Below are 25,840 nucleotides of genomic sequence, written 5' to 3' on the forward strand. Positions count from 1 at the left end.
TGCCAAGTAGTCAAATTAGAAGGCCCTTCCAAAGCTGTAACGATCGTATGTCTGCTTAAAGGAGGTTTTCGCGAACGAAATCAAGTTCAAAGTACCAATTTACGCCACTGCAATTCATAGCCACGCATGGTCATCACGTGCCTGTGTGAGACCGCAAGGGATCACCACAGTCGCTGCCGTTTTCTGTGGTGTGTGTGTCTGGTCGAAATGGCTACGCCAATGATGCGTAAATTTCTCTCTCTCGAGAAGGCACATGTGATCGCCGAGGCAGAAAGCTGAAGGAAGAAATTTTGCAGTTTCGCCCGAAAGGCGAAGCATCGATTGCGATAGCATAGACAGCTATACGAACTAAAGATCGTAGTTTTATCAGCTGTATAAACTTGTAAGCATTCGCTTACGAACTAAATTACCAAGCACGGTGTCATGTGCGCACAGGTGATCATGAAAACATTGCGCTCAATAACCGCTGAAACTCGGTGTCAAGATGCTGAAAGTCTCGATAAGGTGTGGCAATAGCAGCGAGCGAATTGACCTCCGTGCCATCTCTCGCTTCAATGCGAACTAAACGTGAAAAGCACAGTGCACACGACTCTACCGTCACTAGCTGAACTTTGCTCACATCGCAGATCGCTTTGAAGATGAGGCCCGCCCGGGCGCGCACTTTGTGCACGGCGCAGATAGCTTTCAAGATACAGCGGCTGTGCCGCAGCCGCTTTTGTCAACATGATGCCAACCCGCCGCTGTTGTCAACAAAATGACAACCCGCTAGACACACCGACTCTGGCGACTGCTTTGAAAGTAATGGATCCTCTGACCTCGTCTTAAAAGTTATTGAAGCCCACGACAATGATATTGCGATGGCTTTTTTAACGGACTGTGAGACTTGCGTAACGACTTTGCTTGCCGTGAAGCGTAAGAAATCCAGACTGACTGACTTCTGGAAATAAAACTTGCGGTAAGCGCAAGCTTGCCAAGTTTGCCGACTTTGTTATAAATATGCAATGAAATTGGGAAAATTAAAACCGCTTCATTGCTAAGTTGCATGTTACGCAAAATGAGTGTTTTGCGGTCGGCCGGGCACGCGCGTTGGGTTGGGCGTTGGCCGCAATGTACGAAAAATGCTGTAACAGCGGCGCGAGATGCATTCTCTTGTGAAGTTGACACTTTATTGACCGCCTTCGATGCGTCTCAACCTTTGCCCCCACGCCATCGCGAACATTTCCCGGATGATGGTTTCGGTTTCGTTCATGGCTTTGCCGTTTGGCGTACGTATATACATACTAATTTTGCGTCAACGAAGTTCCTCCACAACGAAATGTTTTCCGTGTCCCATGAATTTCATTGTAGCGGGACTCGACTGTACTGGGGTTTTGAATTAATACCCAAAGCACATGTTTTTGTAATAAAAAGAACCAATTGGAAGAATAAAATGTGGTCATGGTAACTCCTAGCATCCTAAGGTCCGGTCAGCGAGGGCAGAAGGTCCTCGCATAGAGCTTTTATTTTGTAATGATAATGAATGCGATGTAGACGATGCATTTCTTGATCCCTGTGTGCCCATGTGATAAATGGGGATGTTTGTGATGAGAGAGGTGGCTGATTGCCTCATAAAATTTGTGTGCAGCGCGTCAACACTTGCTGCACATGCCTTCACTGCCAGTACACTTGCCGGGGCGATATTTTCTGGCAATATCTTCGAGATACTATATCATTTCACTTTCGCAACATTTAGCATTCCAAGCATTTCTGCCTCTGTGCCAAGAGCTCTGTCAGGCGTATACTTTAACACGCCCAGTGCCAAGTCTTGCAAAAAATGAACAACCAAGAATACTGCCCCTGTACTACTAGTATACCGTATTTACACGATTGTAAGTCGACTCGAATGTAGGTCGACCCCCCCAAAATTGCATGTCTCAAAAAAAAAAAAAAAAAATTGGGGGGGGGGGGGGAGAAAAACCATGCGAGTGCATTTCACACAAGGGAAATTTATTGATGGGGTTGCTAAGACTACTCATCGTCACTAGAGTTGACCTCACTGGTACTGCTGCAGTCATAGCTGCTGCGGTCCCAAAGCACGTCGTCATCAAAAGTGAGTCCACACTTGGCGAACGACCGCACCACGACATCGCGCGGTACAGCCCCCCACGCAGAGAGGACCCACCCGCACACAGTAGCCAGAGAGGCCAAATTTTCTCGTGCTGAAGCTGCCACGGCCGCACCACACGTTCACTGACTCCAGACTTGCGTCCCGCTGCGCAGTTGTTAGTTTCCTCAACATGGAGGATAGCAGCCCGTTTGAACGCTGCTGAGAACGAGCGTCGAAAGTTCTTGGCACTCATGACAGGCGCGACGATTCAGCACAACAGCAGAAGTGACAGATGCGAGCGGCCGTCGAAAACAATCGTATCTCAAAGAAAAGCTCTTCCGCCAACTACTAATACCCCCCAAACGACGGCTCTTCCGCCAACTAACAATACCCCCTAATGGCGGCTCTTCCGCCAGCTACCAATACCCCCCAAACGGCGGCTCTTCTGCCATCTACCAATACCCCCTAAACGGCAGCTCTTCCATGATCGATGCTCCCACAAGAGCCGTGCGCTCGTGGTGCGCGCAATAAAAATGTATGCAATACAGTAAATTATTACGCTACGCTTCTACCGTAACCATAAAAACGTAGGTGCAAAGTTGTAACCACGCCGTAGCGCCCCTGATTTCTCGTTTCTCTTGCCGTTACTAGCGGTACACGGTTCGGTTTCGATTCTAAGTCGACCCCCCAACATTGGATTGCCAAATTTTAAAAAATGGGTCGACCTACAATCGTGTAAATACGGCACCTGTACCATACGTGTGCATGTTTGCCGGCAGACTAATGACATTCCAGAGTTCCTATTGTAGCACTGCTCTTATTGCTGGTCTTCTGTTCTTGTTGTATGCAGGTGTGTCTGCAAGAGGCGCTGTTTGCCTTCCTGCCACGCATGATCTTTGGCATGTACTACAACCTGCCTCTGGTGAGAGCAACATTCACTCTTCAGTGCGGGTGGCAAAGGGTGTTGGGAACAGCAGCTGAGCACAAATCCATGAGCTGCACTACCAGTGCTAACACAGTGAAGCAACACATGTTCAGGCTTTTTGCCGTACTGCCAGAAAATGCACTTCGATGGGTATGCAAGAAACTTACAGAATACAAACTCACACAAGTTCCGACTTGCAATTGATGATATCGTTGAATTTCATTATTACGTAGTAGCATTTGACACAAAAATGACATCGTTATTTCTGGCATTTGTTTTGTATGCATATACATGTTACATGCCAAAATTGGCGCTGAACATTTTAGATTTACTTCATTATATCCGATAATTTGTTCTATCTGTGTTCGTTATATCGATGCTCAACTGTAAAGTGAACACAGATGCAACAAATTGTCAAATATAATGAAGTAAATATAATATTTTTCTCTCTGATATTAGTACATAACGCTTAATAATGTAGATTATAATGGCAGCATTTTCATGTCAAATGTGACTTGATTATAATATGGTATGACTTTATTTAAAAACCAGCTGTGAGCACATGTGTCTGCATCCACTGAGGCCATAACGAAAAATCGAAACCAAAGCAGTTGCAGTAAAACAAAATTCACCTGTTACCCATGGCACGTGTTTTGAGAAACATTGCCTCTTTTGGTGATAACAATAGAGATAGATTGTGAATGCAACGATCATCTGCAGAATGTGTTTCACACCTCACGAGATGATTAGTCGCGGCTGCACCCTATAACAACCCCATGCTTTGGCATGATTCAATTTAATTACTGTTGTCGTTCTAAAATTAAGGCATTGAAACAGTCAACAGTGGTCATAAGATGGATGTCACTGGAGGAGCCTGGTTGGACAAGGGGATTTCCCTTCATGCAGAAGACAGCCCCATATTGAAAACACTTGTCAAAGCATTGGCTCCATTGGCATACCACATTTGTTCTAAATGCAGGCGTTTTGAATGTCAACGCCACTCCATGAAGCAGGTTGGCCAAATAGTACATTGATGTCAGAACTGGCATTGCCAGAAATTTTCCGAGTCCAACTCATGTGCATGTTGCCGTGTTCGCTCGCAGGTTCCTGGTTGTCATTCAAGCGGGGCGTTCAAAGCCTTCAATCGCCACGTGCTGCACAAGCTCAATGTCAAAGTGCTCCCACCGGCAAGTTGCTTGCGAATGTTTATGGATTGAAGTGTTTCTTGACTGTAATGGAAAACAGTGAAAACTGCATACACAATGCTGTCCATATCTAGAGTATCGTATTTACACAATTGCAAGTCAACTTGAATGTAAGTCGACCCCCCCCCCTCCCATATCACGTGTGTCTGGAAAAAAAGACATACCTGTGTTTGCACACCGTAACGGAAATTTATTAGTAGCTGGCATGGTCACTGGACTACTCGTCTTCACTTACGCCACCGTCCTCACTAGTGCTGCCATCGCCATCGCTGCTACGGTCCCACAGCACTTCGTCATCCAGCAAAATTCCGCATTTTGCAAACGACCGCCCCACGATGTCTTGTGGAATAGCCGCCCATGCCAGAATCACCCAACCACACACAGCCATCAGGGAGGCTCTTTTGACACGTCCAATTGGCGTAAGCTCGCGATCTTCTGCCGCCACCCACTCGTTGTTCTCATGGCGGACCAGGTCATCAAAAGTTTTGTTCATGCCTTTTTCACGGACGGTTACAAAATTCATGGACGGTCACGATATTCCCTAATGTGAAATTTTAGCGCTGCTTTGTACACTGTAGACCGCTTATAACGTAAGTCGCCGGAGTCGTGAATATCTGCACTATAAGCGGTACCGCACTATAACCAAAACGATTTTCAAGCCCTGCGCGTATGCAAAACATGTAGACCAAGCAGCCACGCGTATCCGAAAATCGAGCGTGCGACTGGGAATTTTGCATCTGTTTAAATTTACGAACGTTGAGAGGTTAATTTCCAAGTACTCATCATCTTCGCATGAAGCAGACAAAGTAATAATTTTTTTTTAATGTCTCAGTTTCCCCCGAGACGTCTCAGTTTAAATTGCGACAGCAAATTAGTAGAGAGCTATAAGTAGTAGGGATAGTAGTTTTATCGCCTGCATAATCTTGACACATTCGCATACCTGCCAACTCTTCCGAATGTTCTGTAAAATGTATGAATTTGGAACCATCTTACAATTTTACGAATATAGACTGAACTCGTACGGAAAACTTTTTTTTTAACGCAAAATTTTTCTAATAAAGCGTTTTTGTTGGAAGGGGCGCTGCTTTCCTCAAACCACTCTCAAGATACTGGCGCCACCAGGGACGACGGTGATTTTGGGTCGATGCGACAGGCATTTTCTGGATAGAATGCTGCAGCCCGTCGTCGCTTCCAGTCACCCCTGTGTCATCTTCGTTAGGCCTTCTTTTTTTTTTGCCAGTGTGCCAGTTGTGTTAGCCTCGTTTTCTATTGTGCAACTAGCTGCTGCATCGTAGCTGCATTCGGCGCAGTGCGACTCTTCGGATTTGTAACGACTGGCGATGGCGTGGTCGAAGCCTCGGCAGTACTTTCAAGTGTTCTTGAAATCGTACACAACGGAATTCCCGTGTTTTGTGCCGTCAAAGAAAGGGGACAAGTTCGGATTTTGCACCGTGTGTTGTTGTGATGTGAACATTTCGCGTGGTGGCAGAGCCGACATCAAAGTGCACATCGCTTCGAAAAAGCATCAGGCGTCTCTGCGAGCCGCGGACAACCAGGCAAGCCTGACAAGTTTTGTGAGAAATGACAGCGACTTTGGCGTGATTCGGGCTGAATGCCTTTTCACTTGCATTTTTAGTTGAACTTAACATCCCGCTGAGCGTCAATGACCACGCTGCACCACTTTTCCGGAAAATGTTCCCCAGGTGCGACGAAGCTAAGCGCTAGGCGTGTGGACGAACGAATACGACGGCGATCGTTCGGGAAATGGCCGCGAACGCCGTGGCTCCTTTGCTGGATGCGCTTAAACAGCGGCCGTTTTCGATCGCCGTGGACGGGAGCAACAGTAGGGACTCGCAGCTTTACCCCATTGTTGCGACGTATTATGTTCAGGAAGCAGCTTGAGTTGAAAGCCGCCTTCTTTGCCTCGCGACCATCGAAGGTGAGGCGACCGGTCAAAAGATCGGACATTTGATTCTTGACGGAATGGTCTAGGAATCTGCCTATAGAAAACCTTCTGGCCATGTCCTCAGACAATGCCAGTGTAATGATCGGCAAGAAAAACAGCGTAACTACAGTGCTGAGAGAAGCTCAGCCAAGTTTGATTGGAGTTGGTTGCCCGTGCCATCTCATTAACTTGGCCGCCCAGAAAGCAGCTTCATGTCTTCCTGTAAAAGTTGATGAGCTTTTGGTTGACATTTTTTTATATCTAGAGAAAAGCTCGAAACGGAAAGACCGACTGAAAGAATTCCAAAAGATGCATGACGTCGACGTCAGGAAGATCTTAAAGCATTCGCCTACACATTGGCTGTCTTTGAGCAAGTGCTTAAACAGGCTACTGGACCAGTGGAAGCCACTTCTCAGCTTGTTTTTTGTGTGAATCCAAAAAGTGCGGCAAGCAGAGCTTGTTTTTGGAGTCCTACCAAATCCTAAGGACTTCTGGACTAACACCCAAGAGCTGCGCACAAACTCCCAGGAGTGCTGTGGGTCTTGGACAAAAAAACACTGATGAAGATGGACCCTCATTGAAGAGAAAAAAAGGAAGTAATGCACCTCAAGCAAAAAAGCTAGAACTTCAGACTGAGGAATCTGAAGCTAGCCATGTGTCCCGTGAGGAACGCCTGTTTTATTTTTGATCAGAGCTCAGCAGGGCGTGTTGTCTTTTCCTGCAAAGTATAGTGCCGCTTTTTGAGAAGACAAACTGCCTTCTTCAGGCACAGGCTCCTCAGATTCATGTACTGAGGGGCCTCTTGAACCAACTTCTCGAGGATCTTCTGACAAGATTTGTGCGCCCAGGTGTTGTCAAGGTATCTCAATCATTGCTTTCAATTGTCTATGGAGCTGCAGCAAACCAAAAAGAAGATGGAGACATCTTAATTGGCAGCACAACCTACTCCGTTGTTGAAAAGCTGAGCGCTCTTGAGAGAGAGCAGTTCTTTTCTGCCGTTACTTTGCAACGGCATGTGACTATATTCGCCACAAATTTCCACTTGAAGACGTCAACCTTAAAATGGGTGAAGTTGCCCAAGTGAAGTCATTAGAAACTGCTTCATTCAGCAATATATGCCATTTCCTTGATTTGTTCCCTGCAATGCTGCCTCGGCAGAGCAATGAATCAAGAGCAGCAGCCATCGACGCACTCGAAGTCGAATTTGCCACCTTACAAGCACACAAGCTTCCTTCAGACATATTGGACAAGCCTAGGTGCGACGTGCAGTGGGCTGAAGTTGGAAACATTCGAGGTGTTGATGGAACGCTCAGGTTCCAAAGAGTTTCAGTGGTTATGCTGGAGATACTGTCGAATCCCCACAGTAATGCTGAGTGCGAGCGAATATTCAGCACAGTGAACAAGACGCGAACAGAGTTTCGCTCATCTATCACTGACACGTCCCTTGAAAGTCTCCTGATGGTTAAAGGACACCAGAGTGGAACTTGCTTTGAACAAAATTACACAGAGAAGTTTCTAAAGCAAGCCAAGTCGGCAACAGCAAAATCGCAGCAAAAATAGTTACACAAGGGACTGTTCTTCATTGCTGTATAAGGGCAATGAGACAGTGAAATTGAACATCTGGTTGTGAAAGCACGAATAAAAAGACCTTGAAAGCAAATTTTTGTTTTTCTTTGTCGTCTACCCCCCCCCCCGTCGTGAGTGTACGAATTTGGTAGTCTTCAGGTTGGCAGGTATGCATTCGCTTACTAACTGAATTAACAAGCGTGATGTCAACTGGGAGATAACGTCGCCAGTTCCCTTGCGCCTGGTTGCAAGATACGCATTTGGTGCCACAGCACAGCGTCACCCACCCTCCCTCCCTCCCATCCCCCCATGGCCTTTCGCGTGATAGAAGTCACGTTTGCTCTCCGCTACAGTGGCTAGAATAGGCCTGTATCTTCGCTGTGCATTCGCTCTCCGTGAAGGCGCGCTTTCACTCGCACATACGGCACGCGGTGACCATTTTATCGCCCTTGGACTCATGCTTCTCCTCCTCATCGCCCTCGTTGAACTCCTCTCCCATCGGTGGGCGCACCTCATTGAGAAGCGTGCTCCCTACCGCCCTTGTCGGCGAGATTTTCCCGTGGAAGCCGCATTATAACGGGTATTTCGTCTCACGTGGCTGCACTGTAAGCCGTATGCGTATACATAGAGTGCTATGGGAAAATTAACAGGAGTCTGAAAAGACCGTACTATATCCGGTCCTGCACTATAAGCGGTTACGTTGTAAGTGGTGTATACTGTATGTGTTTTCATTTTGTGATATCTTGGCTGGCATGGACAATCTGTCTCGTGCGGCATGTTGCAAACGGAGCGAAGTGTGGCCCGACTGCCTCGCTAATCAAGAGATCACAGCAGGCAGTGTGTGGGTCATGTGTGGGTGCGATTCACAGCAGCCGCCACAGACAGACCTCCGCTCGTGCAGCGCTTTGTTTCCATACAAACGACACGTGCTACGCTGGCGCCATCTCGTACCCATCATCGCCACAAACCCATCGTGCACGACACTATGCTTTTCTTCTCACACTTTTGCCATACCCTCCTCCTCCAATTTCTGCCTCATGGTTCCGCTGCACCCTATTTCACTGCTTTCCTCCTCACTGCTTTCGTTTAGTCGGTTACACAGAGGGACCACGCCACAGGAACGGGCGCCTAAGAGCTGCGCTCTAAAACATAAAATTGTAAAAGAGGGATACTGCACTAGACAAACACAGACAACAGAAGAAAAAATGGACAGGACGCGTGTGTCCTATCCACTTATTCTTCTGTTATTCGTGTTTTTGTAGCACAGTATCCCCCCTTTTACAATATGAACATCCACCAACTAGCCCAACTTGCTGCTCTACTGCAATAAAATTGTAACCACCTTGTAGCACCCCTGTTAACTCGTTTGTCGCGCTTTTATTGGCGCTGCCATGTTTTGGTTTTGATTGCAAGTCGACCCCCCCACTTCAGATTTTCAAATAAAAAATAGGTCGACTTACAATCGTGTAAAGACAGTATGCCTTCTGAGCTTTGACAGAAGGTCTTATTGTGAATGACATCATAGCTTTACCACCACAAAGCTATTAATACTAAAATGTTTTCACCTCTCTTCATTTCAGGAAGATCATGTACGTGTTACGCTGCTATCTAGGGGAACTAAGCACCGTCGCATTCTAAATGAAGACGAGGTATGTGAAAGCCACATTTTCTGTGCCTGTGCAGAGAAATTGTTGGGGCATTTTATTATTGGCAGAAATGCAACTTTGTAGTTGGGCTGACTTCGTGGTAAAGTTATGTGCATGTTTTTAAGCTCCCATACCAAGTGGCACCCAATATCATGCTGTTGCACAATGTTGTAATAGCATTCACGTTTGCTGTCTGCATCATTGACAAAATGAAAGCAGGACCTTATCAACAGTTCCAGCTAGTATGGTGTGTGGTTTTCGCTGCAATGTTATAAATAGGTACGTGTTTTTGTTTTTGCCAGAAACGTAGCACTCATTGTTTTTCATGTCTGTATCAAGGTTACTTTTGCACGTAAAGCACGAGGGACGTTCCAAAAGTAAGTTTCGTCATTTATTTTCACACAGAAACTGTATTGCCAAAAAAAAAAAATAATGAACCACTCCCTCCTAACCACTCCTTCACCCGAAGCATGGGATAGCGTGCTCCGGGACTGTAGCCTCGACATGCAACTCCGGGCCATTCAACGAGCCGAGGAGGTAGCAGCCAGGCACTGCCTGACCACCATCCCTCAGTGGAATTTATTTTAACTTTGATAAAGTCATTTCTCTCTCTCTCGCTCTTCTTCGGCGCTCTGCGCATGCGTCATTCCTCCTCCGCTGACGCTTCTTTCGTCGTTGAACCAGCAGAGGGCATGCATGCTTACGGCGATTGTTTGTTTCACCTGGTGTACTACCATGCTCGCTTTCAAAAAAAATGACAAAACTTACTTTCTGAACATCCCTCATATTTATGCTGCAGTATTCTTTGCTGGGTTAGTTGTTGAACAGACATGGTGGAAGTAGCCAGGGTTGTAACCAGGGCATGGGTTAGGGGACTCTGACATCCACAAACTTTTCGCTGCGGCGACATATTTAGCACAACTTCATATATGTCATATGTATATGTCAAAATAAATAACATGTTAATACCACTCTACCTCTTCTATCATTATATCTGGATTTCCTTTCAAGCTTCGTGCTACATTCGGGTTGATGATGATTTTCCCTTTTGTGACATTGCTTCCACCTTGCGGAATTCCGCAGAACTAATTTGCCAGTATATCTCGGCGATGTGCTTTATTCACGTGCAAAAATAAATGAACATTTCAAAATGGCCACCGCTGTCACCGCAAAACCCCTCCCAAAAGTAATTCCTGGGTAATACTCTATCTAGAAGTAGCGCTCTGTCATGTTGCCACCTTTTCTTTTTTTTTTCTCTAGAATCTTTGAGCTACTTCCGTCGTAACTTAAGCTGCCTTACTAAGTATTTTACTTGATGCCTCAAGAGGCAGGTGCCGGAATTTATTATAATAATTAATTATGGGGTTTTACGTGCCAAAACCACAATCTGATTATGAGGCATGCCGTAGTGGGGGACTCCGGAAATTTGGACCACCTGGGGTTCTTTAACGTGCACCTAAATCTAAGTACACGGGTGTTTTCGCATTTCGCCCCCATCGAAATGCGGCCGCCGTGGCCGGGATTCGATGAATTTACTATAAGGTTGTGGTTTTTATTTGATTGTTGCCATTGGTGAGTTGTGCCAGGAAGGTTATTTCAGTTGACTGCCAATGCATTGGTCTCTGCTTGAGTATTGCCATCTCCAGCAACACATGTGACTGCTTGTACCCTCATAAAATCATTAGACCACTATGGTGAGCTGAATGAGCCAAAGTCAACTGGGGGCTCCTACAGGAAATCATCTGCATGGGTAAATGAGCAGTCACGACTTTCTTACCACTGAATAATGTGAGGCCACAGGTTTCATTTCCAGTAGCAGTGACCACGTTGCGATCAGGGTGGAATGCGAAAATGCCTTGAGCTTCGAGTGCACATTGAATGATCGAGATGGTCAAAATTAATCCAAACAACTTTGTAAAGGCTGGAATAGGTGATAGCAGTCAACCAAACATGTGTTGGATTAGCAGTACTTTGCTGCTGCTGCTAGAAAGTATATGCAGTAAAAGCTCGATGATACGATCACGGCTAATACGAATTTACGGATGATACGAATTTTTCTGTGGTCCCGGCCGAGCCCCATTACTTTGCAACGTGCTAGAGAACGGTTGTTACGAATCGATTTTCAGCCTGCGTCGGTTGATACGAATAAACGCCACCCCACCGACGGCCGCGAAAGAGAACAGCGCGCAGTCACGCGCTTTCTCTCCTCTTTTGGTGCGGAGGCGCGGCGCCGGACAGCGCAGACTCCGCGACTGGGCGCCAAGAGTTTGAAGCGGTGGCGCTTCAAGAAATAAATGCTTTTTACGTACATGTGCCTGAGTCCGTTCACCTCTGACTCTTTAATTTAGCTACAGTCGAATCTCGTTAATTCGAACACGCTTACTTCGAACATACCGCATACCGACAATGCTCTTAGCAGCGTGCCAAATAACGCGGCGGCGCCTCCGACCGGCATTGCTCCGACACCGCCATAGAGCAAAAGCTCAGGAGAGACCCCTCAATGCCGCGCGCGAAGGAACGGGGAAAAAAAAAAAAGAACCCGCGGCGGAAATTTCCCCCTCTCTTAAATTGCAAGGTCGCCGTTTCCGCCGTTCTAGACCACCGTATTCTAGCACACACTAGTGCCGACGTCTCAGCCACACGGATAAAATGGCAGTGAACCCTTCTCCTCTATTTTCTAGTCACATGTTGACCTTGCACGCTGCGGCAGCAGCGCAGAGGGAAGCAGCGGCGGAGGCACAGTCGGGCCAACGAAACTGCCACGCCCGCAAACGCTCGGTTCCCGATAACGGCAGAAAACGAAACTTCAGGGGGCGGCTAAAATAAGCTGGTGCCAGCACGGCGGCGGGCGCGCACGGAGATGCGCGCACGGAGTCGAAGGTGAGAGAGCTACGAGGGAGTTGAGAGGGAGGGCGAGGGGAGCCACCGAAGCGGCGGAGTTGACGCGGCCATATCCGCTTCCCTGCCGCCCTCCTCCTTCACCTTCGAAGGTCTCCGCGCGCACCTGTGTGCCGGCGCCGCCCGCTCGCTCCCTGAAGCTTCGTTTTCTGTCGTTATCGGGAAGCGACCGTTGCGAGATTTATATGCGGTCGTCGGCTCCCCTCCCACGCTTTTACTCGCACATATAACATACGGTGCGCGGCGATGGCGTTATTGCCCTTGGACTTTGTACGGAACATCTATGAGCCAAAACCAATTTTAGGGCCACAACGCATCATAGACACCATCTTTAGATAGCAAATACAGATCTCAAGGGCCATACATACTTTTGCTCGCGGAAACCGAAAATACGTCATAGGTGTCGCCCCCGGGACTTTGGGCGGCCAATGTCATCATCAAGCCACCAAGCCAAGCGACATGAAAAGTCAAAATTGCCGCTCTGGCCGGCGCGGGGCGGCAGTTCGCGACGTGTAATAAGGGAATGGTCCCACAGTTGCGACGCAACAGCGGGGTTACCAATGCATTGGGTTCTATGGGAGCTGTGCCAGGACCAGCCGAAAACGACGTAACAGCCGCGAAAACGCAGCACCCGGGAACGTAGGGTTCTACTGTATAATGAGAAGATGCTGCTTCTTCTGCGACATGAGTTTTTGCGTTATTAGAGTGCACCACTGATTGTTTCCTCATTGTTGCTGCTGCAGCTGCTTACAGCAGCTAGGAAACTTCCAGATGCATCTGTGCAGAGGGTCCACTTCAACCATGCGACCGACTTTCGTCACCAAATTGAGGTTGGCTCACCAGACTCCTCTCAATTCCTTCTCTGTTTTTCTCGCTCTCTTCATCCTAGCATTCCTGGCATCCACGTGTAAATATCAGTGTACTGCAGTCGGACTTCGATGTAACAAACACGGAATATAACAAACTGAATTGTAAAATCTTTCTCGCCCATATCGGCATGTAAAAGGTATATGCTTACTACAAAAATGTATTGGATATAGCGAATGTATTTTATTTGTCATGTGTGACTTGTAATGTGGTTTGACTTTACTATCTATTTTCCCAGTGATGCGTATAGCTATATAAACAGAGCTATATAAAAATAAGAAACAGAAATAAAAGCTTAGTGTAGCAATAAATTGTATCATGGCTGTCTTTGACCACATTTAGTGGAGCCACTTCATTATGTGCTAATTGAAGCAATAAACTAGCTTATTAAATGAAACCTTAAACAAAGTCATTTCATTGACTGCTCTTATGCATCTTTAGCTCATGAGTCGCATAAGTGAGTGCACAGCGTGGGTTGAGGATGCACTTTTTGAGTCGTGCAGTTCAAATTCATGGGCTAACCTTCATGCTTTTTGATCACTCTAGATGACATTTGTATTTATTTATTTATTTATTTATTTATTTATTTATTTATTTATTTATTTTTATTACAATACTCCTGGTCTGGACTTCAGACCTTAGGCAGGAGTGGTACAATAAACATGTGCGAAAAGGTGCAACTTAAGTAGGAAAATTTGAACAAATAGCTTTATTAGTGAGGATACTGCTCTCTGGAAAAAAAAAAGAGAAAAAAAAAACTGACAAAGAAATATATACGGAGAGGTGCGACAAAAAGAGCATCAAGGTTCGTGCACATCAGTGCTGTGAGTTATGGATTCAAGGGCATGTAGATAAGATGATACTGTCGGGCATTCGACTACAGCTGCGGGGAGTGAATTCCTATTGGTTATTGTTCTTGGGAAAAACGAATATATAAATATGTTCGTGTTGCATAAAATCTCAGTTACTTTTTTTTGTATGGTAGGACATGCTTTCATTTGAGCTGTGCACCTGCTGACATACGGAACTGGATTGAATCTGAAGTAAATAATCATAGTGCTAAGTGAAGCATGAAACAAATTCTCTTCAAATAGTTGAATAATTTTTCCATAATGAACTCACTCAGATTGAAAATTCACGCGGGCACTTACAATATTTTTTTTAAGCTATCGATAGGTGAGGTACACTTCAAGACATGGTAACATTGTTGGTATTCAAATCTTTTATAGCACAAGTAAGAGCATGAAAAATCAGAGCAAGCAATTTCAGAAAAGCTGCAAGCAGTTGCTTTAGTTTTTACCTGGGCCGTGAATCGGTAGCTTTGCCTTCTGCTTGATTCTGTGCCACTTTGATTGTCCACCATTCACATCGGCTTATTCCATTGATAATGCGGGCGGAGTGTTGCTATGACCACTGACAAATTGCGAAAAGGAATAGCATCAGAAAGGCCTTCGCTACAATATTGCGGCCCTGTAGTAATTTTACCGGTATTGATAAACAACAGCAGTAGTAAGCACATGTTCAGATCGCAAGAAATCTTTAAGAGAAAGAACAAACTGTAAGTTCTTTTTATTCTCTAATACGAACGATTGGAACATAGGCAAGGACATAGGTACGCAAGATGTCACCATAATTTATTCACCAAGATAGCAAAAATAAAGATCGCAAAAGCAGTATTAAAAAACACTCCTTAAAATGAAGACAGTAGTAGCAAAACACCCTCTGACTCTTTGCAACTGCACAATACATACATTAAAGCAAACAATCACAATCAAAATTAGTTTATTTTCATATACAGACAAGAAATTTTTTTTTATTCAGGTGAACCCCAGAGCCCATTGAAAAGTTGTGATAAGGGATTATATAGTTAAATCAAATAAAAATAAAAAGAGCTGTGAAAAATAAGGGAACATTGTTTTAATCGCAGAAAAATGGCACAAAACATCTGATTGGTTTAATTTGAATGTAAGAGTTCATCAAGAACAAGCAGAACGGACTCGGGACAGCTTTGGAATCCTTGAATTGGTCCCATTACAGTCTCTGAATTTGGGAACTCCTCCTGTATATATTATTACATTGTAACAAACCCCAAAATTACTAAACTTGATTCTGATTGACTTGCTATGCAGGGCTAGGTTAACTAAGTAAGATTATTGCTGCTAATTTCGTCCAAATACATGAAAGACATCGCCATTTAATGGGTGCACTGCACATTTATTCTTTAAAAAAAAAAAAGGTGCAAATTGATTTATGTATTCAGCACTTGAGCTCGTGGTGCCTACACCCCTTGTCATACCTTTCACAACGACAGCATGACAACATGAATGATGATGTATTTTAATAGCACGATAACAACAGTGCTATTGGTACAATGACAGTGAATGACTTTCTGAGAACAGTAAAGAGACATATGTGAAAGTAACACCTTGAAACTCTGTTGTACTGAAAGCCACTACAGGAATGACAATGCTTCACTTGGTACCTTAGAATAATTCACTTTTTGCATATACTAATTGTGACCTTAAAATCTTGCAGAATTCATTTTCAAGTCCTTGACTTTATTCTTGTGAAATCTTTTCTCTGTGTGAGAATGTTTTAAAGTATGAACTTTGAGTAATACGCTAAAATGAGACACTACAGATGCTGACACTCATTTCAACATACTTGATATATCACTTGATAGCAATTACATAAGGAGTTAGTATTCCATTTATAGTAGCATTCCTCTGATGTTCACATTCTAGCTTCATTATTAAGGAAATATGGCGAACCCTGTCATATTTTTTCTTAGAAATAAACACTGCATTAGTTATTACTCACACATGAACATCTTAATAAAATTCTGCTAATAATTAAAATGCATAGTTGCATGAATAACCATGTTGGTTAGCACATAAATAAACTATAAGAGTGTTCTTTTATTTATTTATTTAGGCATACTGTAAGCTTTTTTCAGACTCATACAGGTGGAGCAATAGAACACAGGTATTAGTCTTCGGAGAAATACAGCTGCATACATGCATGTATAAGAGAAAGAAAAATACATAGGATAATATAGTTAGATTATTCAAAAATAGCATTCAACAGGAAAGTCAGCGCACGCATCACAACATATTACAGCTTGTCAGACAAGCAATAAACAACATAATAAAACACCAGAGGTCTCAGTTTATGCAGCATTTTATAGCACAACTACAAAAACATCACTTTTCAGGGAACAACTGTAAGGATGACTGGACACTTTTGACTAACTCGTCTGTGGTGTTAGCATTTACATCGTCGCTTGGCAGCCTATTTCATAACTCAACAGCTGACGAGAAAAATGAATGTTTGTAAGTGTTACATTTGGAAATGTATGGCCTACTGTGTTTCTCGTGATTAGATTGCCTCAAATGTCGGCTTGATCTCTGTTTTTTTTTTTTGATGTTGTGATTGGGGTGTGTGAGTTATGTGCAGACATGTGTCGTGCATGCAAAAAAAAAAGTTTTGGATTGTGCGAATTCCCTCTGACATCTTTCTCTTACAGGTGATGGCAAACACTGATGTGCTCATCGGAATTCATGGTGCTGGATTGACACACGTGCTGTTCCAGCCAGACTGGGCCGTCCTTTTTGAGATGTGAGTGCAGCCTTTACTCAGCCAGACATGTGCGAATAAATGTTACTTCAGTATGGCGCTGTATTCATTGCTACAAGGCCTGTGAATTGATGAGCATATTTTGTGGTGTTCGCATAGTCAGGTGACCAGGCTGTAGCAGGGTGATGTGTGAAGCATGATGGTTTGGCAGTGACAGTATCAAACATCAGTCATCCTTACTGTTTGACAGGCACCCACTTGTGACTAACATCAGAGTAATGAAGAAGCAAAATAAGAAACTTCCTTTTGTCTACCTTTTCCAATGGAATTTCTGACACATCAATCCATCGAAATGTCTATTTCAATTATTATACTATGTACATATGTCATGACTGATATTTCTCTCGTTCAGCATCACTTCTCCATCTCTCCTCGTGTGGTTGACCATGTTCTTGTCATATTTTAGATTTCTTGCATTTTTGTTGTGCAACTTTTCTGCATCTTTTGTATTCTTTGTTATTGCTGATTTACTTCTTTTCTGTTGTGCCATTTGTCTCCTGTGTAAACCTCTTACTATAACGCCCTTTGTGCATTATATGGGGCTGTAGGTATTGGAATTGTAGAGTTATTGTAGAGTAGGAATTGTAGAGAATAAATACATAAATCACTCTTTTGCAGCTACAACTGTGATGACCCAGTGTGCTACAAGGACTTGGCACGACTTCGTGGCATCAAGTATCTCACGTGGGAGGACACCACAAAACTTAGTCCTGAAGACGAGGTAAGGAGCATCATGAGTTCACAACAAGTGTATTACCGTACAGCATGTTCAGTATGGTGCAGTGTTCAAGGAAACACTTCCCAGTACTAAAGCCAGCACACTAACTCAAGCACTTGCACTTTACAGAGCTAAAGAAATGCCTTATGGGATATATTGGCTCACATCTATGTATCAAATAGTCTACATGCCTTCATGCAATATTCAGACTGCAGTCGGTAGCCAAGTACTAAGTGGGTGTTCTGTATTAAACTGGATTGTACTATGTGTAGTTTGTGAAAAAAAAAGGAGGAGGAGGGATTGCAAGTGTTAAGAAGTGAACTGCTACGTGGGATGCAAAGCAGCGAGCAATGTGAATGGGATTCAAATATGCATCCATCATGCTTAACATGTCCTGAGATTATAGTGCCTGTGAAGACAATATGTCTCAAAAATGACACAAACAAGCCTGTATTCCTTAAATAAAAGAAAAAATAATGTGTTTATGTCTTCACAGAAAGTCATGCTAGCTGCTTACTGTGTTTTAAAGGAAATAGCTTTCTTTGGCCAATCATTATAGCTCCTATAATACCACATCGTATGCGCTTGTTAACGGCTCCATTCTCAAGGGAATGACACAATGAAACAACACACGCTACCTAAATATCCTCACTAACAAATATACAGGGTGTCCCAACTATCCTGCAGCAAGATATAAAATATGCAAATGCCACGTAGCTGGACAGAACCAAGGTAATGCTGTTTGCCGTCACTTGGAGATACTCAGATTATTTTTTGCATTCTGCCTAATTACATTATTAGTCTTATTTAATTAATCAACTTCTCAAGTATTAGGGGAAAAGTGTCAATGAGAAAATTGTAAAGCAACATGAAAAATTCCCCACGTAACGATAAGGTCAGGATTTCTTGAAATCCTTTGACTCAAGGCGCTCGACGAGGCGAGGGCACGAACGTACAACCACCCGAAGGTGGGACCACCACAGAATAAACTGCAGGAACCACAGAAGCAACCTGTGAACCACGTGACAGTATCACGACGTATCGAGGACCACCTTTTCAGGCTAGAGCAGTTCGAAACTATTGAGCTACAAGAATAGCCCAAGGGCGGGGTTTGCGAGGCCTCCCCCAGACGCACACCCTAGAAAGAAAGCCGGGCGCCAGGCCAGGGTCACGTCTGTACCCATTTTATAACCGGTTGGGTCACCGGCGGCGGGTTTCGAACAAACCACCTCCCGCAGCCGAGGTGGACGCCCTAACCACTAGACCGCGGCTTTCTGTTGCTCGATATGTGCTACGTGTTTTTTCGAGCGTGAAAAATGCCCGCAAATACAGCAGAACCTCGCTGATACGTTCCCGCTTAATACGATTACCCGGCTCCTACGTTCGCAATCGCGAAAAATAAACATTACTCCATAGTGGAATGTGTTAATACTTTCCGGTTAATACGTTCCCAGAAAATATGATTATTCGGCACGTTCAGCATTGAACGTTCAGCATTGCGGCAAAATGTGGTCGTATGATACGTTCTGCAGCGAAAAATTATCATTCAGGTGTGCAAAAAGGCCGCTCTCATGTGCTTGTGAAACGCTAAGTGGCAGATGGCCGCCGCGCGGCTTCTCTGCAGTGCTCAATTCCCCCCCCTCTGCGACTTCTCTGCATTGCTCATTCGCCCGAAGTGACGAAGCACAGCAGCAGCGGCAAGCGAATTGACCTTTGCGCTACTTCACCCCTTGCTTCAACGCGTACTAAGCGGTGAAAACAGCGCGCAGCGCTACGACTCGCCGAGATCGTAGTGGAGGTGGTGGCGGACGAGGCGCCTGATGACGGCGGCAAGAATGAAGGCGTGCGCCCACCGGCTACCTTCGCCGAAGCCCTTGCTGGCCTGGAAGCCTTAAAAGCTGCTCTCGCACGAAAGACAACGAAAATGCGGACAAGGGTCTGCAATGTATGCAAAAGGAGTTGTTCCTGTCCAAGGGTGAGACGCAGCAGGAGAAAATACAATCGAATCTCGATAATTCGAACTTGAAGGGGCCCGAAAATTTCTTCGAATTAAAAGGACTTATTTTTGACGTATTTGTGCACCATAGCGCTACGTACGAACGGTGCGAGTCGTGAAATATCGTGGCACACAAGCACATAGCGAGCGAGGGCCACGAAAATGCCCACGCCTGCCACCGCTCGCATCCCGATAGGGCCTCTTCCTCTTCACAACCACAATCTCTCTCTCTCGCATCCCGATAATGGCAGTGAACGAAACTTCAGGGAGCGGGCGCTGCCGGCACGGCGAAGCGCGCACGCGTCGAAGGTGAGGGAGGAGGGTGGCAGGGAAGCGCATTTGGCTTCGGAAACCCTGTCGCTTTGGTGGTCCCCTCGCCCTCCCTCTCAACTCCCTCGTACCTCCCTCACCTTAGACTGTCTCGGTGCGCGCCCGCCGCCGTGCCGGCGTCAGCTTAGCCCACTCCCCGAAGTTTCATTTTCTGTCGTTGAAGCGAGCGTTGGCCGGCGTGGGCAGTTTCGTTATCCGGACTGAGCCTCCGCGTTGCTTCCCTCTACGCCGCAGCCGCAGCGTTGGCTGAGACTTCGGCACATACACACGTGTTCCGGCACGACACAGATACGGACCTTCTCGTTTGAGAGAGAAAATTTTCGTTACGGTATTTTTTTCTTTTTTATTTCTCCGCGCGGGGCGTTGTGGGTTCTCTCCTAAGCTTTTGCTTTATGGCGATGTTGGAGCAATGCCGGTCGGAGGCGCCGCCACGTGATTTGGCATGCTGCTGCGAGCATTGTCGGTGCGCGGTTATGTTCGAATTAACCGTCCCAAATGCTTTCCCATTCGAATTACCCAGCGTTCTCGCCCATTGGAATACACATAACTTTGATGGGACCACAGCGTCAGTTCAAATTAACCGGAAGTTCGAATTAAGAGTGTTCGAATTACCGAGATTCGACTGTAACTATGTTTTGCAAGAAATAAAATGTTTTCTGCCCTTGCACCTCAATCTGGGCTTGTCAACTTCAATTTTTACTGGATTCGGATCATACATTTTCCCGGATTGTACGTTTATTTTTCGCGTATTTTTTGAAAACGTATGAACGAGGTTCTACTGTACACACAAATTGTTACACGGCTGGCCGCACGAAGCACTTTATCCGCTCAAGGCCAATCATCCAATCATTTCCAAAGAATGAATGGGCTGCCAATTGTTTCTTTAAGGGGCTGAGTAGTAACGGAAACATAAGCAAGCCAAATGGTGTGAGGCAATTTCGCAGGCTGGCCAAGCGATCCTGCTCACAACAGGAACTTTCTCCAGTTGTCTCAACGAACCTGCCGGGGTGGCTCAGTCAGCTAAGGCATTGCGCTGCTGAGCACCAGGTAGCAGGATCGAATCTTGGCCGCGGCGGCCGCATTTCGATGGAGGCGAAATGCAAAAACGCCTGTGTGCTTGCGTTGTAGTGCACGTTAAAGAACCCTAGGTGATCAAAATTAATCGGAGCTCTCCACTACAGCGGGCATCATAATCAGAACTGGTTTTGGCACGTAAAAGCCCAGAAACAAGTAATTGTCTCAACGAGCATCCATAAGTGACACTTCATATGCTATGCCATCAGCTTCATGGCTTCCAGGATTTACAACACTACACTATGGGTTGCTTCGATGGTTGCCTCCGAGCTCCCAAATACCCTAGGCATACCATATTGCCTTGTTCAAACTGAAGTCCTCATACAAACTTCACGGCCATCGCAATCCCCCCTGTGAGTTCCATTGTCCAGGTGTACATCTCTGCAGGAGTTCTTCCCATTTCCTTCATCTAAATTTCGGATAATTACAATGTCCACCATGTCGCAAATAATTCAAACCGTCACTTATGAATTTGCCTGCTTGCAGGGACACAAAGCATCAACAGTTACTGAGCAGTGCACAGTGGTGCTCAAGTGTAGACCAGTCTTGAGCATTGCTTACGTAAACATTTGTTTACATACTGTGTTCACTGCCGTGGAGCTTCTTATGGCGCAGTCATAAACTCAGTGTTGCTAAGTTGTGTTGTTCTTCCCCCTATGAGAAACATAAATGTATGCTGCAAAGTTCATCACATGTTTTGCATGTTTTTTTCATGCAGTGGACAGGTGATAGGCAGTTCACAAACAGAAAAATTACGGCAGAACTGATCTCATGATTACTGTCAACAGTAACGCAATTAGCATTCGAGCCATGCAATGACACACCGTATTCCTGAAGTCATGTTTACCGTATTTATTCGAATCTAGGCCGATAGTTTTTTTCAAATAATCACACACGAAACTCTAGGGTCGGCTTAGATTCGAGGATTTTAAAAAACGCGCCAGTTTTTAACTGAAACTGGTAAATATGGTGCATAGTTAGCGCCATCTAGAAAAGTCAGTATCGCAGCCGCTACTAGCCGCGCCAGTAGCCAGCTGAAGTACACGAGCGACGTCGCCATTTTGACCTGCGTCGTATCGGTAGTATCGGTATGGTGCAGCATCGGCGCGCGGTGTGGCGTTATCGTAATGGCACCAAATGGGCGATGCCACTATAGTGCCGCTTTCTAAACGAATACTGTATTTACTCGAATCTAACGCGCACTTTCAACACGACCCTAAATCTGCGTCGGCATTTCAAAATGGCCGCCTCGCACGCGCGTCGTGCCTAGCTACCGTAGCATGCGGAAGCTTCCTCCGTGTGCTGCAGTACACGTGCTTAGGCAATAGTCTACCGTCTGTCTTCACGTTCCCAGCGTCTGCTCTATCTATCAGCATGAAGTACCGAGTTCATCATGATGCCGCATTTAAAAGGAAAGTGATCGTCTGTGCGGAGACGGACGGAAATCGGGCCGCATCACGGGCGTTCGGAGAATCCGAAACTTGCGAGCGGGACTGGCGCAAACAGAAGGAGAGGATTTTCGCCAGCAAAGCAATGCGGAACGGTTTCAGTGGACCGAAGCAGGACGTAATCTGCGACGATCCACTCCGGCGATACGATCAGGCTTGGCCCTATCTTGAAAGCAATCTGCGACTGGTAAAGTCCGCCGCGCGCCGTGTTTTCGCCGCGTTGAAGCGAGAGGCATGCTAGCACGAAGGCGCGCTTCGTCTCCAGCGTTTTGACAGTTCGTTTCCGCGGTCAACGAGCGAGGTGTGTTCATGTTTGCTTGAGCGCGCGTGACACCGTGCTTGTTAATAGCGGTCTACTAATTTGCTACCGCATTCGATGCATCGCCTTTCGGGCGAAACTGCGACTTTTTTTATTCATCGCAACATCAGTGCATCGGGAGGAAATCTATTTTTCCAAATTTTTCCTCGCGGAAAACGGGTGCGCGTTGCAATCTAGGAAGCGTGAGAATCGAGTAAATGCGGTAGTTGTGCTAGCCGTAGAGGCATCGTCAAACGTTCAAACCGGGCGGAACTTCGGCATTGGTCTGTCGTTGGAGGGGGCCACGGGAGATGGTTTTTGCGTGCGCCGCAACGTGCGCTCCTTCCAAAAATGCAGCATCTCTAATGCGCTGGATGGTACTGAATATAGCGCACTGTTTGAAGATGTCAGCAGTAAGGAAGATAGCGACGAGGCTAGCAGCGATGATGACATAGAATGAGCTCGGCATGTTCAAATTTAATAAATGGTGTTTCATTTTGTGAATGCTGTCCTCGCTTTTTCGTTCGGCCTACATTCGAGGTAAGTTTTTTTTTTTTTCGGACTTCGAACTTTTGGGGGGTCGGCTTAGAATCGGAGTCGGCCTAGATTCGAGTAAATACGGTATTTAATGTGTGTTGGTCATTCTGAGACTGTCGTAGCTTCACCTATTTGTAACGTACTCCAATATGGTCCAACTTTGCCTATGGCACTCGCTTGCCAAGGTCGCCCATGAGCATGGTGACATGACGCCGATGCATTGATGACAAGGAAACGGCGAAGAATGATGTCAATGGAACGACAAAGGTGGTATTGACCCTTTTTGCAGCGATCCCATGGGCGCTGCCATGTTTGATCACGTGGTGATGTGTCCATTTGTTGCCTCAACTGCCTCCGTTGCCTCCTTGTTTACAATGGAAGTGTATGACACCGGCGCGTATTAGAAAACCTCTGTTTTCGGCGGTACCGTAGACGGTGACTAGGTGGACGACACGAAGCTTTGATCACAGCTTCAGAGAACATGCAAAAGCGCTTTCGGAGCTGATTAAGCTATGTCGAAACGGCGCAAGCAGCATAATATGGTGCTTGTTCTAAAAGCGGGGCTAAATATGTATTCCAAGCTATCCTAACCCTCCGCTCATGAATTCAGTCAGGGTTAGTGTATTTTGCTCTTTGTTCTTTATTTGGCAAATATTTTGAAGCAGTGGCTTGTCAGTTGCTGACTCAGTGAAGTTCCTCGGTGCGGCCACTGTCTGATTATTTTCTGCCTAATCGCTCACGGGTGTGCTCAGTTCTGATAGATTTGTTCTTGCTACGCACAAGGCTTGAAACGTAGCTGTTTTGTACATTGTAATACCTTGTAGCAAATATATATTACAGCTAGTAACTCGCTTACTCTAGTGGACCGTCACGAAACGTTCAGCTTCGACCATTCGTGTGCCATCGGTGTAGTCCGTCATTTATTGTGCGGATACAGTGCGCATATATTCAAGTGTGCGCCCATTTGCTTATTCTTGATACGTCGGCGATAAAGTGTGCGTAAGTTTTCCTGCCATTTGGGACAGATGTGTATAGATAACGTGCGCGAAACTTACTATGACAGGAAGCGGCGCTACTCCCTTTATAATTGTTTAACGAGTGGTACTCACTCTTGCCGACGTTCTGGGGATGAAGCCCTTTCTTTGAAGGTTAGCGGTACAAGGCTGGCGGATGAGCAAATTTCTGTATCCTCGAAGAAAGTCGTACATCTCGAAGTGCCAGTAACACGTTCGGACAGTTGCAGCAGCGGTCCGCGAACTTGGCCACACAGATTCATTGTATTCCTTAACATGCCAGTCACTATTTTTGCAGCCAACTACTGCACACGTCTTCAATCCAATTGATTCAATCTAGCATGATTGGAGCACAGTGTGTTAGCGAAAACTCAGTTGCATTTCCGACAGCTGATCGCACAGAATCAAGGTAGAAGCGGTAATGGTTTCGTATTCGTGCGCGGTCGCTGAGGAGACGTATGGTGCGCCGCCGTGAGCGCCATCTCGTTTCTCTAAAACAAACTGCTCCGCGAAAAGGGTCAATAACGATGATGGCATGGTGACAATGAGATGTCGATTCTTAAATGATGGTGATGGTATAACAACGGCAGCATGATGGTGACATGAAGACAGGGAGATGATGAGTGTATGACGATGATAGCGTGACAATGACGGTATGACGACAACTGGATGATGGAGCTGAAATGAAGGCGATGGCATGACGAACGACGGAATGACAATGACACTATGACAATAGATCCATGATAGTGACTGTCTGACGATGACGCAATGACGATGATGGCCTGACGATAGCAGCGTAATCAGGATTCAATGGCAATAGAATGATGAACAAGGAATGACATCGATGGATCAATGCAGGCAAGACTACAATGGGATGATGTACGGAAGTGGTGATGATGTTAAAACAACGGCATGACAATAATGGCTGATGACGGCACGATGAGAGTAGGATGTCGAAGTTAGGAGGACGACGATGGAAGGACTGCAATGGCACCGCGATGAAGTATGACAACAAAGGCATGACGACAACTGTATGATCACAGTGGCATGGAAACGGTATGAGGATGAGTGTATGATTACAGTGGCTTGACAACGACTGTATCATGAAGCCTGTAAGACGGCGATGGGGTGACGATAGTGGCATGTCCACGATGGCATGACGACAGCTGCATAATCACGATTGAATGATGACAGTATAATTACAGTAGAATGATGAAGAAAGATTGACATTGATAGAATGATGAAGGCGGTATGACGAAAATGGCATGACGATAATGGTAGGACAATGATGGCGTGGCGAGAGTCAGATGGCGAAGTTAGAATGATGACAATGGAGCAGTCATGATGGCGTCACAAGGGCGTTGTGACAATGGAAATGAATGCACGACAGTTGATGACTATGTTGTGATAATGATGGCACCAGGAGAGTCAGCTGGCAAAGCTGTAATGACAATAATGCAATGACCAAAACAGCATGACAACCATGAGCACATACCTAGGGGCTGAAGCTATCAAACAGCTTGGCCCAAGGGGTCGGAGTAAAGGCGTGACAACGAGGACATGACAAGTCAGATCAAGAAGCTGGAAGGAGAACAATGGAATGACAACGACAGCATCATGACCAAAAGAATATACCTAGTGACCCAAGCAGG

The 25,840-nt window shown here is 45.7% G+C and overlaps 1 protein-coding gene across 2 annotated transcripts in view; it reads left to right on the top strand.

Annotated features, from left to right (window-relative positions):
* Nucleotides 1-25,840, top strand: part of LOC119430930 (EGF domain-specific O-linked N-acetylglucosamine transferase) — a 60,768-nt gene that overhangs the window by 28,987 nt on the left and 5,941 nt on the right. The window contains exons 10-15 of one of the 2 annotated variants that reach the window (XM_049656704.1): nt 2,937-3,008; nt 4,115-4,202; nt 9,312-9,376; nt 13,015-13,101; nt 16,665-16,756; nt 17,393-17,495. In XM_049656704.1, the coding sequence (XP_049512661.1) occupies nt 2,937-3,008; nt 4,115-4,202; nt 9,312-9,376; nt 13,015-13,101; nt 16,665-16,756; nt 17,393-17,495 (507 nt within the window). The remainder of the gene's footprint in view (nt 1-2,936; nt 3,009-4,114; nt 4,203-9,311; nt 9,377-13,014; nt 13,102-16,664; nt 16,757-17,392; nt 17,496-25,840) is intronic. The other variant, XM_049656706.1, reaches the window with a different exon arrangement.

The sequence above is a fragment of the Dermacentor silvarum genome, chromosome 10, assembly GCF_013339745.2.
Source record: "Dermacentor silvarum isolate Dsil-2018 chromosome 10, BIME_Dsil_1.4, whole genome shotgun sequence".
In the NCBI taxonomy this organism is placed as follows: Eukaryota; Metazoa; Arthropoda; class Arachnida; order Ixodida; family Ixodidae; genus Dermacentor; species Dermacentor silvarum.